The sequence below is a fragment of the Phyllopteryx taeniolatus genome, chromosome 22, assembly GCF_024500385.1.
Source record: "Phyllopteryx taeniolatus isolate TA_2022b chromosome 22, UOR_Ptae_1.2, whole genome shotgun sequence".
NCBI lineage: Eukaryota > Metazoa > Chordata > Actinopteri > Syngnathiformes > Syngnathidae > Phyllopteryx > Phyllopteryx taeniolatus.
Genome location: NC_084523.1, coordinates 8,216,881 through 8,230,624, shown reverse-complemented (window position 1 = coordinate 8,230,624; position 13,744 = coordinate 8,216,881). Strand labels below are relative to the sequence as shown.

The 13,744-nt window shown below is 46.0% G+C and overlaps 2 protein-coding genes across 3 annotated transcripts; both read right to left on the bottom strand.

The window, feature by feature from the left end:
- Positions 1-68: 68 nt before the first annotated feature.
- tcp11l2 (t-complex 11, testis-specific-like 2) lies at positions 69-5,927 on the bottom strand. Its single transcript, XM_061761647.1, has 10 exons — positions 5,780-5,927; positions 4,009-4,166; positions 3,712-3,844; positions 2,719-2,839; positions 2,427-2,650; positions 2,192-2,328; positions 1,944-2,116; positions 1,541-1,722; positions 1,266-1,438; positions 69-1,201 (listed from the first exon to the last, which is right to left on the bottom strand). Exons 2-10 carry the CDS (start codon positions 4,157-4,159, stop codon positions 936-938), a joined length of 1,560 nt encoding a protein of 519 aa, XP_061617631.1. The 5' UTR covers positions 4,160-4,166; positions 5,780-5,927; the 3' UTR covers positions 69-935.
- Positions 5,928-6,338: 411 nt separating this feature from the next.
- Positions 6,339-13,650, bottom strand: scyl2 (SCY1 like pseudokinase 2). 2 transcript variants are annotated; one of them, XM_061762427.1, is made up of 18 exons: positions 13,475-13,650; positions 12,475-12,683; positions 12,242-12,399; positions 11,889-12,033; positions 11,661-11,810; positions 11,360-11,581; positions 11,160-11,276; positions 10,957-11,082; positions 10,148-10,324; positions 9,848-9,970; positions 9,236-9,349; positions 9,001-9,133; positions 8,793-8,911; positions 8,588-8,688; positions 8,451-8,511; positions 8,177-8,254; positions 7,979-8,101; positions 6,339-7,863 (listed from the first exon to the last, which is right to left on the bottom strand). In XM_061762427.1, exons 2-18 carry the CDS (start codon positions 12,649-12,651, stop codon positions 7,300-7,302), a joined length of 2,688 nt encoding a protein of 895 aa, XP_061618411.1. In that variant the 5' UTR covers positions 12,652-12,683; positions 13,475-13,650; the 3' UTR covers positions 6,339-7,299. The 2 variants fall into 2 exon arrangements, with proteins under 2 accessions (XP_061618411.1, XP_061618412.1); XM_061762428.1 differs by lacking the exon at positions 13,475-13,650 and adding an exon at positions 12,917-13,465.
- Positions 13,651-13,744: the final 94 nt, after the last annotated feature.

Sequence of the window (13,744 nt, the reverse complement as noted above, 5' to 3'; positions counted from 1 at the left end):
TTTTACGAGCTATTGCAAAAATATCAAAACATAACACATTTAAAAATATACACGCACCTGCAACAATGTTGTATCATTTACATTTTTATTTATATTGCTGTAGTACAGACGAAAACAACACATTTTTTAATGTAAACTTCAGTTAAGGTAAATAATTGCTTTTCTGTTTTGCGCATCTTTGGATCCGGATTGGATGCAGAATCCCTCTGCAGCTCAGCACCTTTTACTTCTTTGTGTCCACGTGGGTTCTATCAAACCAATGCAGGAATATGGTAACAAACTACAGTACCCCCATGTAACAAACATCCCCCATCACACAAATAGAATAAACTGATGTATAGCGCAAACATTTGGCAAATTGACACACAAAAATGTTCTCATGTGTACAACATACAAAAAAAAAATCCTTAGTTTTTTTAAATAGCTCCTTTAAGAAGCTAAGAGCTTTGTAGTATGATATATATATATAAAATACAACTTTAAAACAGTCATAATGTGCTATTTTCTAAATATAGGAATCTGCTTTAAAAAGCTAGAGCTTTTCACTACATTTGCATGTAAGAATCAAAATGACCCGATGCTAAAAAGTAGGTATAAATTAAACCAGTGATTCCCAAACATTTTCACCGGATGTGGTGTGGGAAACACATAATGTATTGTTGATCTATCTGTCTATGCCATCGACATATAGTGACAGGCAGAAAAATGAAATGCTCTTCCGCTAAATGGCAGCCCGTTGCTATTCATACGACAGAATAAAAGCTTTGTGTTCTAAAAGTAAACAGGCCCATCTTCATTATTTCAGTGTTTTTGTTAGGTTTGGCGAGATAAAGGTTGGGCAACATTGTACTGTATTAAAAACTTTGCTGCTAGCAAAGCAAGCTCAATTTGTTATTCTGGTGTCTTGTCGAAGAAACTAAATGGACTTCATAGGTTTATTCGGAGGTGACAGAGTCTTGAGGAGGGGAAGGTGGTGACGGCGACGGTGGCGGCGGGCTGTTGCTGAACATCAGTTTCCTGATGATGTCGGCGTAGAAAGGTCCATACACGCCCTTGTTGTAGTTGACCAGGGAGAGGAACTTGGCGGCCAGCGAGGCCAGCTCCGAGCGGATGGCGGTGAGGCCGGCGGGCGTTTGCTCCAGTCTGGCTTGAGGTTTGGGATCGCAGATGAGCGCCGTGAAGTAGTGCTGCACGCGGTCCTCTGTGGGTGAACGGAGGGATGTTAAGACATGATTCCGCACATCTGGAAGCAATCCGGAACGTACCGACGAGAGTGCGGATGGGGTTGTCTTTGCGAGCGATGCTGCAGATCTGGCCCGTGAGGGTGGCCTGCAGCGCGGGGCTCAACGTGGGGTAGCCCCTCTCCGCCAGGGACTTGTTCAGCTCGCTGCAGGTCTGAGCGCTGACGTCCACCAGCGCATCCTGCAGGCTAAAAGACCTGAACACACACAAAATAACAATATGCAGTCAGAACCAGCTCCGTGTGAAAGCGCTATTTGTACACTCCGCACTGTCTATTCTATGTGTCGTGTGTACTCACGGGTTGCGCGTGTGGTCGAGCAGCACGGCGGTCATCCTCTTGAGGCGCTCGGACAGGGCCGCCACGCCCTGGACGGCCCCGCCCACCGTGCTGTGAACGATGAGCAGAACCTCGTTGACCGCCTGCCACTGCCTCAGCTGCGCCTGCACCTCCCGCAGACGCCCCTCGTCCGTCATCCACGTCTAAAGGCGCCACCGACAAGAGCATTTGCACGTTATTCGGCACAGACCTTCCTACCTTTTATTAGTCCGCCACTTTATTTCTTTCTACTAATTTGAAATAATGACCTCATACTGGACAGCTGGGCAAATGTTTTGCAGTCCCCAAATTCCCACTTTCAAATTTCAAACCGTTCAGCTAATTCAGGACATTTACAGAACGATTTAAAAGTAAGTGCAGTCACCTCAGGGAGCGGGTGCTCGGTGTAGTCCCACATGAGGATATGTACGAAGGCTACATTAAGGACTTGGAAGGGTCCAGGTAGACACAGCTGTCCTTTTCCCTGATTGCTCGGCATGGTGGACAGAAGCTCCTCAAAAGTCATTTTGATCCAAGCGGCGGTGTGCTTCAAAGCACCTGAAGGAGACCCCGGGCACACAGAAAGACGTCAATCACGGATTGTCTTCACCCCGTCGACGTGGTTCCGCTCACCGGGCGTCTTGTCCAGGATGCTCTGGAACTTTGTCCTCTCGTACTCCACGCTCTGCTTCTGCATGACAGGCCGTAGGTTGTCAATGGTCAGGTTCACAATGTCGGCCTTCATCAGGTCCAGCACGCGGAAGATCTCCCTAGTGGACGAGGCACTCACTTCAATGCGGATTGATGATTTGAAACCCCCACCCTTTGAGACAGTAACCCTGTCTTAAAACACATGGGCTGCGTTTACCTGAAGAGCGTCACAATGTTGCCCGTGCTCTCCCTCAGCTTCTTAATCTCGTGGTCGCGGACGGGCGCGCACAACTTCCCCATGACGCCGATGACGTACGAGGCGAGGCCCGCGATGTCCACGGCGTCATTGTCCACCTGCTGCCGGATCAGGTCCATGTCCAGCATCTCCAGGATCTGCGTCCGCATGCGGTTGGAGCCCGGGTTGAGGAAGGACAGCAAAATCTATCCCACCAGGGAAAGGCCACGTGTCAGCGTTTGATTGAACGACATGGCGAACTGCGATTTTATACCTCTCGGATTTCCTCCAGCAGCTTGATGGCTTGCTGGTACTCGGGCGGGTCGTCGTTCAGCTCCGACTCCAGGATGTCCCAGAATGCCTTGTGGACGTTGTCGCGGACCATCTTCCATAAACTGCAAACACAAAATGTCAACAACTGACATTTAAAACACACATGGGGAAAAGGGCAATACAAACAATAGTGAGAAAAGATTGGAAATAAAACTTGTTAATGTGGTGAAAGCAGTGACTTTCTTTCTTTTTCTTTTTTTCAATAAAAGGACATTTCTAAGTGACCCCAAACCTTTGAACAACAGTGTATATACAACAGTGTCTTTTCATGGAAAACATGAAATTATCTGGGTGACTCCAAACATTTTAATAGAAGTGTATGTGAATAAAAAGCCAAAAATGCATAGAAGACACATTTTGATAATACCGTGCCTGTGCGGACATGAGCTGAATCCTTTAGCTCAATGTTTTCCCAACCTTTATTCAGCCATGTTTTACACGGGAAAAATCTCATGAGACACCACACAAAACAAAAAAAAGTCACAAAAGTATATTTACTGAAATAATGATCATCTTGTCTCACTTAACTCACAAAGTTACTACGTCAGGGTAGAATCTGGGCGTGTTTAGTTGACACAAAGCTATTATTCTGTTGTATGAATGGCAACATGTGGATACACAGGTTTACTGTACCTTCTACCATTCAGTGGAATTTGTTCCACATTGTTCTACCTGTCACTACACGTCTCTGGCATCGACAGATGAACAATGATGCATTATTTGTATAAAATACATTCTTCTCTTCTTACAGTTTACTGCTCGCCATTTGAAAGCGGTTTTCCCAGCTACGTTTAGACAACTTTGTTGCAGCCCGGACTTGTTCCGCGACGCAGTGGAAATATTTGTGTGAGGTGTGAAGCAATTGAGAGTCACCGGCACCGCGAGGAGGAACAATAAACGCCGACGATGACAGCTTAATAAGCGTGCTCATTACCTGTCCTCGGGTATGGTGTGCGGCTCCAGGTGGAAGTCGCGGTTGACGACGATCTCGTGGAACAAGCTGAGGTTGGAGAGATCTCTGGCGGAGCCCATGACCTCGTCCAGGGTGGGCGTCTTGGGAGGGCTCGCTAGCAGGGAGACAAGATATATTCTATATATTATAGAATTTGATCATTGGTAGTTGATCATTTTGGTCACGTCATCCCGAAATGAAACGTTCGCATCGTTTCAGCTCTACTCCCACTTTAAAACACAACCGTAGCTGAAACTAAATATGAATCGAGGCACTCACAGGAGGGCGTGCAGTGTTTGCTGGAGCCGTCGCTGGTGAAGCTCTCGCGCGAGCAGTCGGTGTCGCTGGCCGACGCGGTGCTGTCGCAGCGCCCCGACGACGACGACGACTCGCCGTCGCTGGAGGACGGACGCTCGTTGTTCAGGGGCATCGTGGCGCTGCGAGGCCGACCAGAGAGTTTCATTGTAAATCCTTACTCGGCTTGAAATCCTAATTTGAAACCCTAACCCTTCCTTGAGTCGTTTGGGGTATGACCACTCATTTCTGCTAGGCCAGTCGTCATGGAAACGGTTGCCACATGACGCAATAGATGGTCAAACAGGCAACAACAGCAGTCCCACTTTTAACAGCGTCTAGTATTGAATGGGAGCGATGTCTCGGTGAGATCAAGTGTCGCCATGGCAATGCGGCAAAACAGAGGTCTGCTCAACTCCAGGATCCAGTTACATTTTATACTAAAAGTGTCACAAAAAATGTTTCCTAGAAGGAGCAAGCAGCAAAGATAATGACATCATAGCGACCCGGATTGGTCGCTTAGTAATAGCCATGATTATCTGAAGCTTGAAAAACTTGTTCTTTATAGAACTTGTCATCTAAATGTCTATCCTGGGACTCCTATATGTCTTGTAGGGTTTTATTTTTATTGCAGAATGGCATTCTTATAATTAGACAGGTGCATAATATTATCTAAGGCCCCACCGAGTGCTCGTTCTGCTATCTGGAGCTAAAAATGAATGCCCACTCCCACTTTGGTTTAAAGATAGCAGTTGTAAAAAAAAAAAAAAAAAAAAAGGGGGGGGGTGGTGGTGGTTGGTTATGAGTGTGTGAGAATAAGTGTGTGTGCGCAAGTCCCTGCTGTGTCGTTCATTACATCATTCGCCCGAGCAGATAGCTAGGTCACATAAAAAAGCAGCAGGCCAATTTCCACGGATTATCCAGAGAGATTCCGGACGAGGGATTATTTGTGGCATCTGCGCTTCCTTCACGACAAATGTCAAAACGGCGACATTTGTCCATTATAGATTGGATTCAGAGGCCTATTTCTATTTCACACGGTTACCTGCAGTCTGTGTGGAAAATTAAGTCATATAAAGATGCAATCATATAAAAAAACATATGGATTTTCGAGCAAGTTCATTAGCAAAAGGGTGGAAAATATAGTATCAATAGTGCAGGTTCAATTTTGCATCCATGTTATGATTGTGGGTAGCAAAGTGTCAGGACAAAGAGGTCCAGATTGCTGCAGCACAACGTAAACAAAGCAGTGGATAAAGAAGGCGGGGCTTAAAAGGCACAAACACTCCCCATTGGATGGTTCCACCCGTCTATCATCCCAACATGGAAAATCTTTGGTTCCGAGCATTACACATGGACAAAAAAAATAAAAAATCCACACACGCGTGGAGAACCTTGTACACGTGATCTGGACTCCAGATCCAAGCAAGAACAACAATACCCGATAAAGTATTTTCAGATAATCATCAAAAGAACAACATCATTTACTCATAAAGCCTAGATTAGCACATTTCTGTTTGTTTACTGTCACCCACAGCAGTTTCTTTTTCCACGTTTAACACATTTACGGTACAGTGATGTTTACTTGAATGCATCATTTTAACTAACTCTTATTTCGGTCCGTTTTGTGGAAAAGAAACACAAGCAACTGTTAACTCGACGATTCCAACAAGTTTTCACAAGTGAGCAAAACTCAAACGAGTGCTTCACGATAGTTTAAAAGAGGGAAAAAAGTACATTGGAATCGTGTCCTTACCGTATTTAAATCTCCCGGGATGGAGACTGGTCGGAATTAGTTGTTTTGTTTGGTGAAGTTTGGTGTTTTCCCGTGTTGCAATCTTGGACGGTTTAAAGGTCCTTCGATACATCGGAGGAGCTCGAGGACATACGGGCGAAACCATTTATGACACGCGGGGGTGATGTTTAGAAGCACGCGCACAAAAACAAGGCCAGACAGTCGGACGTTACAACAAAGTGTAAAAAATATAAATACTAGTTGTTATTGAGGGGAAGATCAAAGATATTCTGTACAGTTCGATCGGAAGTGGAACAAAAACGTGACAGTGGCTACCGTACCACCCCTGAGGGAAATGGTACGCTCCCCTTGTGGGAGGTCTTTGTTTACGGATGTGACTTCACTAAGGAATCAAAATGCCAATTCTCGTCTTAATGACACTTTAGTCGACATTTAATATACGTAATCGCACGCAATTATAAGTACGAATTCGCTCTTGTATGTAAAATCAGTGACTTGTACATTTCAAACTGCAGTTTAGCTACCCTTTTGTCCATCCCAAAAATAAGTAAGACGCCCATTAACGATTGTATACTTTCCTTTATATGTACACATTTTCATTGAACAACCTCAAATCATCAGGAAATCACACAGAACACACAAATGTCAGCAGTAGTGGATGGAAGATGTACAATCGGAAAGACCAGAGGCTTTCGGAAAGCAGCCGCAAAATGACAACTGTGCACTTTTAGTTGAAAATCTAAGCGTATCTAATGAGTTGTGTGGACGTTGGAGGTCATCCATCATTACTATTACTAAGGCCTCTTAAACTCTCACTCAAGTAAAACTGCAGAGGCCCTCTGTGCCTTTCAATTTAAAAAAAAAAAAACAACAACCTAGAGTGACTTCTTTTACCATTTAAAATTTTACATCTGAATGCTACACTGCATGTGGAAAACAAGAATTATTCAAAGAACGAAACAAGCTAAACCTTCATTGGTCAAATTGAGAGAGAGAGAGAGAGAGAGAGAGAGAGCGAGAGAGAGAAAAGGAATCAATACAAGTTTAACCGTGTAAGGCACAAGAGCCTACTTTGCACCTTGTTCGCATTAGCGTCTGGCTACAAGGGGCACTCCAACTAGTCATACTGCATTTACAAAAAAGTGAAATGTCAATGTGTTTAATTGGGCTCCATATGGTACAGTAACAAGGAGGATACTAGTCCTGTAGCGATTGTTGCCATGGAGCCAGCCTGCTTACTCGATGCTACACGTCCAGCTACCTCCCTCCCTCCCTCCTGTCCTCAAATATTCTGAAGCTGGAATTAGATCATTCAGATTCATAAAGTTACTCTCAACTAGCACGTGCACCCCTAAGAACATCAAGTAGAAAAGAGTAAGAAACCTCACAGCTTTGTAGAAGACGGCATACAAGAAGTAACACATCGTTCGTCCTTCAAATACAAATGAGGTGCAGAATGTGAACGCGGTCAAAAATAGACATGGCAAAGATTGACTTTTTCAACTTCACATTGGATCTTTTCAGCCAAACAAGTCTTTCAGGTCGTTGTTGGCCGACGTGCTGTGCTTCAGTCCACTTTGGTTGGCGCCGGCGGCCGTTTGGGAGAAGTTCTGCGGGCTGAAAAAAGGGTTCGCTTGCATCCCGAAACCCGCCGCTGGAGCCCCCCGCACGGCGGGCTGAGCGTTCTGGGCCGGGGCGAACTGGCCGAGCCAAGGGGTGCCGACCCCGGGTGCCATTTGATTGAGGGAGACTTTGGGCTTGTTGGACGTGAAAAGGTTGTCCAGCGCCAACATGTTCATCTGGCCGTGGTTCTGCGCCAGAGCGCCAAAGTTGGGGGTGCTTGCGGCGGTGGCCATGCCGCCGTAGACGCCGGAAGCCGGCGGCCGCATGCTCGTGCCCATGCCCGTCGCCGAAAAGCCCAAGGCCGGGTTGAAGCCGTTGGACACCGGGGCGCCCATGGAGGAGGAGGGCAAGGCGGGCATGGCGAGGGAGGCCTGCGCCATGGGTGGTCGCGGCGTGTTGGTCAAGGACATACTGTTCAGGGACGCCATGTTGGTGAGCAGGCTGCTAGTCAGATCTTTCGCCTACAAGAAAAACATTTTCACTCATACATTTTTCCTCAAGTCGCTGACAAATATTAAAAGGAAAACAACTTGCTGGAAAAGGAACACCCTCAAATGCCGCCAAAGTATGTTGCACCTTTGAGTTGGCGGAGGCGGTCGGTTTGATGCTCTGCGGCGCCAGTGGCTGCTGACTCCTCAGTTTGGCCGCCTGCTCCTGCTCCTTAGCCAGTCGCTGTTTCTCCTCCAGAGTCAGAGACATCTGAAGACAGCAGAGAAAAGGAGGTGATAATCTTCAAGAGATCTTCACAAAACCAAAGATTTGTGGTCTTCTCACTCTGTTAGGCTGCGGGGCTGCTGCTGAGGATCCATTCTCCTTCCCGTTCACCCCCGTGCTACCGAAGATGTCGTCGATCTGAAATAAATGTACGAAATTTGAATGAAAACAACGTTGGAAGTTTAATGCACGTGCGGACAGTGTTCTGAGCATTATAGTAAAACTAGCCTACGGCAAATTAAGTGAAATGTTTATGAGCGCAAGAAATCTTATGTATGAGTTTATCTGCCGCATGAATTATTGTAACAATAAAATGTTCTTGGAATAAACTCACCTGTTGCGACGACGGCGGGCCCTTGGTCTCCTCTGCGGCAGTGCCGGAGATGTTCAAACTCCTGATAGGGACGACGGGAAGCAATGAAGAGAGAAAGAAGGATGATTTTGTTCTCTGTGGTTTGATATGGAAATTACCTCTGCTGCTCCTGCATGATGTGCAGCTGCTCCAGCTTGGTCTTGTGCTCGGCCTCCATGCGGCTCAGCATCTCTCGGATGACCACCATGAAAGAGTTGAACTGGAACACAGGAGAAAAAGAAAAAAAAAACACCTCACAATGTTACGCTGATAAAAAACACCTAAGAGGGGAAATTCATGAACATCTTCCATGAAAAAAAATACCTGGTTGAGGTTGAGGTTGCTGTCGATGCTGAGCGACACTAAGTGCGGCAGGCTCTTGGTGGCCAGGTTCTCCTTGGGGATGCCCAACTTCTTGTGACTGAAGGTGCACTTGTAGATTCCTAAAGAGGCGACACGTAAGGCAGCGCTCAAATAATTGAAAATGTTAAAAAATGTAATTGGGAACAGGAGTAGTACTGTAGAAGCTCACCCAGGATTCCCATGAGCACTGCCGGTTCCCTGGAGGGGATCTGCTGCAGGAAAGGCAGGATCTCGTCAATAACATACCACTTGTCCATGTACTCCAGGATCTTTCCCAGACACACCAGTGAGTTCACGCGCACCTACGCGGCCACAGGAAGGGAAACGTCACAATGGACTAGTGTGTGTGTGTGTGTTTTTGGAGAGAGAGTGGGGGGGGGGGGGGGGGGGGGGGGGGGACTCACGGCGAGCGAGGACGTCTGCAGGCAGGCGGATTTGATGCGAGGGATGAGAGAGTTCTTGATGGAGGGGTAGTCGATCAGGTTGGCGAACGTCGGGATGATGTTGAGGCACAGCTCCTGGAAGACGCCGCACAACATACAACAAGAGTAGTTTGACAACAACTTTGCACTGGTTAACTTCTGAATCATCGAGGCTGAGCAATTTGAAAAAATGTATTTTTATTCTATATTTTTCCATCGTAATATTCCAATTGTATTCTCTTAAAATGAATATTTTATAAATTAATATTAAAATTGTATTTATTCCTCCTAAATAACCCGTGTTGCAGTTTTTCCGCCAACACCAAGTAATGAAGGATTTTGATATGACCAACGTACAGTATTATTTCAGAAATGTCCTTTTCCACAGTAAATTCAAGGTGAAAGTTGCATAGCTTGAACGAAATAATTTATTTTAAACCTAAAATGTGCATCCGCCTCGGCCGTTATTAAGCTAATGTTGTGTTAAAAAGACATTACAATCACTAATTGTTCAACAGTCTCCAGCCTTCCAACCCCAGTGTTATCATGGAAGCGCAACACAAAACTATGATAACAAATACACAAAATGGCCACCTGGATCTGCACAGAAGGGGCTTCCAGAGCTCGGTAAACCATCGGCAGAACGCTGTTCTTGATGTGCTCTGCTGGCGTTTTGGTCAAGAGCAAGTCCATTTTTTGCAGGAAGATCAGCAGAATCTGCACGGGGACACAGGCGGAAGTTACGAAACCATTTTCTGCTCCACAAGGTCAAGCACTGGCTGACCACCTACCATGTTACTAGCCTTAAGAAGCATGGGAGGAAATAGAAAGACACGTCTGATAATGCGACAAAGTTCCATTTCTGGGTTTTTCTGGGCTGAATGTTAGCTCTACCTGGATGGGCTCCTGCTGTTGGAAGACGGGCGAGAGGTCGGGCAGGATGAGGCGGATGTACTCGTCCTTGGTGCACTCCTCGGCGATGAGCAGCACGTTGGGCAGCACGAAGGGCACCATGTCCGGGTTGACGAACTCAGAGGTGAGAGACGGAAGGATGCGGTAGACCACCACTCTCTTGTTGAGACAGGAGAGGGGTGGGGGGGGGGGGGGGGGGGGTGGTGATCAATTAAAATTTGCTTCTCATTTTGCCAGAAAATCTGTAGTGAAATTGCTCATTTTCTTCATTCTGGCTGCTTTCAAAAGCATTCATTTTAATCAAATCTGCTTTTTAACAAAAGTTGCACAAGAATTGTGCCACTATTTTCCTGAACTTCTGATTTCAAATTGAAATGTTCAAAATATTTAAAATAGCAATCAAATAAAGGGGCAATTGTGTACAGTTGTGCCTTCACTTACAAATTTAATTGGTTTCATAACTAGCCTCGTAACTCAAAACTGCTATCTCAAATCCTCTTTCCACATCGAAAAAAAATCCTACAGACACAAACAAAGTAGCTTTTCAGCTGCAGTAATATTAAACATTATTGGCAGAGGATAAAGAATATACTCCTATGAGTATTGTTATACTGTTTGTCTACATGTGTTGATGCATCGTTTGTGTTCAAATATCCCTTGCTAAGTGTTAATACCACCGCCACGTAGATGCTATTTGTTAGCCCGTCTTTGGTATTTTGCAATGTGTGTTAGTATTAAGCTAGCGGACATTCAAAGTGATGTGGTTGTTTTTAAAGTTATCACGCGTTTACCTTGGGGAGTTTGGGCAGGACTTTGGGGAGGCCCTTGTAGAATTGGGACTTTTGGAGATTGTCCCTCTGGAAGAGGGAGTCAAAGTACTGCAGCGTGACCGCGCCCACGTCGTCGAAAAACGGAATCTGGATTTCCACACGGGGGAAAATTTTTTTTTTTTTATCCATCAGACACAAAAAAAAGATGAAGTTGTGATGCCCACCTTGGTCATCTGGTCGGCGTCAGGGCGCACGTTGGGCGTGACACTGAGCAGCATTTTCACATGGTCGCGTACCTCCTCTGGTAGTTTGTTCAACAGAGCCGGACTTATGTTGGTGAGCTACAAAAAGAAAGTACAAACTTCTGTTACAGCACGACAGCCAATCGTGCGTGAGGGGTGCGTCGTCATCCCTCCGCGGGCACCTGGTCGAGCTGCCGGCTGAAGCTCTTGAAGATGTCGTGCTTGTTGACGGCGAAAACGGGCTTGCCCTCGTTGAAGACGGCGTGCGCCACCACGCCCAGCGAGTACATGTCGGAGGCCGTGTCGCAGCTGACCGACAGGATGTACTCGGGCGCCAGGTACTCGGGGTTGGGCAGGCACAGCGGCGGCACGTTGGGCTCCCATTCCTTACAGGAGAATTTAGGCTGCGAGGGAGGAAGTTGTGGAGTCAGACAAACGTGGCAAATTATGGGAAATTGATGTTGCGTGTCTCTGTGCACTCACATCAGGGTCTGACGGGTTGCTGGATGAAATACTGAAGTCAAAGCCCATAATCTTCCACGAGCCACTCTTATTGAGAATTATGTTCTCCGGACACAAGTTGCCGTGGACCATTTTCACCCCACTGTGCAGGAAGGACAAACCCTCCGAGATCTAAAATTGCATTAAAAAGTAGAATTAAACATCTAATATTGACTCTGATCATGTTTCATGTTTGTTCTTTCCGCTTACCTGAAGCAAGCCGTACTTGGTCTCCACGTCGTACAGCTTGTACTCCTTGATGTCGTTGGGCACGGGGCTGGGCAGGTTGTCCCAGTGGCCCAGCACGTTGGACAGACTGGCGAAGACCGGCTCTGTGCAGAAGGCCAGACAGTCTCTGGAAAAAAAACAGACCAAAACATTGACACATTTTCCAATCGATCATTGTGGGGACAAAAAATGTGTAAAGCCAAACAGAAACCTGAAGAAAGTCACTTGCGGGAAAAGGCTCATGTATGCATGTGGACTGGGCTTACTTTTTGGACATAATCGTGACAACGAAACGACATGCAATGGGATAACAGCTCTTATTGTGTGCTAGTCACCGCGACTCCTCCAGAGGATGCTGAACAGTCAGGAGACGGGGGTGTCGCAGTCGAGTCAGCTGTTGCACCCCTCTCTTCAGGGAGTCCACAATTTGGTCCTTGTCAAACTTCTGGTACTTGTCAATCATCTTCTTATCGAAGACAAACACGGCCACTTCCTAGAGATGGGGGGAAAAAAATATTCTGTGAGCATTTCTGTCAAAAAAACAAAAGGACAGCATAATACGACGCACCTGCTTGGTAGACTTCTTGGTGCCGTTGTAGATCCTCCAGCACAGTCCGGGACCGCCGCTGGCGATGTGTCTGCCCACCTCGAACTCCCGCGTGACGGGGTTGCCCATGACGGCGCTGGTGACGTCAGCCGTCACTTTCGTGACCGTGCTCTTCAGCTTATTCAGCATGGACTCCATGGTGAGGCCGCACAGGGCAGCTGGAAGGAAACCTGGGGAGGTTTAGGATCTCATGTGAAGTAGGTTATTCACGTTTCAGATGAATCATTTAAAGAGATGTCTCCGAGCCAAATAAGGCCTTTAAAACGCTTGAAAAGGAAGTTCAAGGCAGGTTACACAACGGGAAGTCTGATAAAAGAACATAGTTGAGCACATTATGAGGTGGCTGTGCAGCACTTTTTTTTTTTTTTTTTTATGTTGGCAAATATCAAAATTGTGTCCGTACATTCTGTTCTGCTTCCATCACTCGGAAATCGAATGTAAATTCCATTTGGTTGCACGTCACATTTTCAGTGTTGATCAATAAATTATGATCACATTTTCTCGTCTCACGGTCAACAACCGAGAATGTTAAATCAATTTTAACGCACCATCAGTTAATTATTTACGTTCTGTTTTCTGAACAGGTATCTTAGCGACAATTATTCCACCTATTATTACTTTCTACTTTTTGTAATGTCAGTTTGGACATCATTTTATATGTTTTCTCATGAATTTTAAAAGAATACGTAGCATTATTGATGATGAGCTAGTCGTGGCTCGGGCAGGTCACACCGGTTAACATACGACGTTATCTTGTTGTACTAAATAACGAGAGCTCGCTGACATTTGTACACTGTGATGTTACACCACACCAGTTTAAAACATTTCTATTTAATATTCCTGCAACGATTCACCGCGGTACTCGTGAACCGAAGCTAACTAGCCGACAATGCGCAGTGACATCACTGTCGTTACAGTCGTGAGTCCCAAGCTAATATTTCGTCAAATCGCCGTAACTTACAAGAATACAGTACAAGAAGTGATTCCCTGTTTTAAAGTCCTCCCCGCGAGGAGCGCTGTCACTGGCCTGCGTGACTCACAGCCCCCATGTTTTTTTTTTTTGAAAAAAAAAAAGAAAAAAAAAAAAAGTAGCCTACTCGAGAATGAACTCGCATGCTAGGCTAAAACGCCTCCCAATGCTAGTTCCGGGTTTGACGAGTGTAAAGCGACGTCACGTTTCAGGGCCGCTCACTATTTTGCAATCCCAAATTACAGTGCAGTTCAACGCGGT

Bases quoted from the DNA above. Each gene is read 5' to 3' on its own strand.
- tcp11l2 (XM_061761647.1), bottom strand. From the start codon at position 4,159: ATGCCCCTGAACAACGAGCGTCCGTCCTCCAGCGACGGCGAGTCGTCG. The intron at 2,651-2,718 runs GTATAAAATCGC...CTGGTGGGATAG, and splicing joins TGCTGGAGGAAATCCGAGAG to ATTTTGCTGTCCTTCCTCAA. The intron at 1,439-1,540 runs GTGAGTACACAC...GTGTGTGTTCAG, and splicing joins CTCGACCACACGCGCAACCC to GTCTTTTAGCCTGCAGGATG.
- scyl2 (XM_061762427.1), bottom strand. From the start codon at position 12,651: ATGGAGTCCATGCTGAATAAGCTGAAGAGCACGGTCACGAAAGTGACG. The intron at 11,582-11,660 runs GTGAGTGCACAG...CCTCCCTCGCAG, and splicing joins GCAACCCGTCAGACCCTGAT to CCTAAATTCTCCTGTAAGGA. The intron at 9,971-10,147 runs GTAGAGCTAACA...GTCCCCGTGCAG, and splicing joins AACAGCAGGAGCCCATCCAG to ATTCTGCTGATCTTCCTGCA.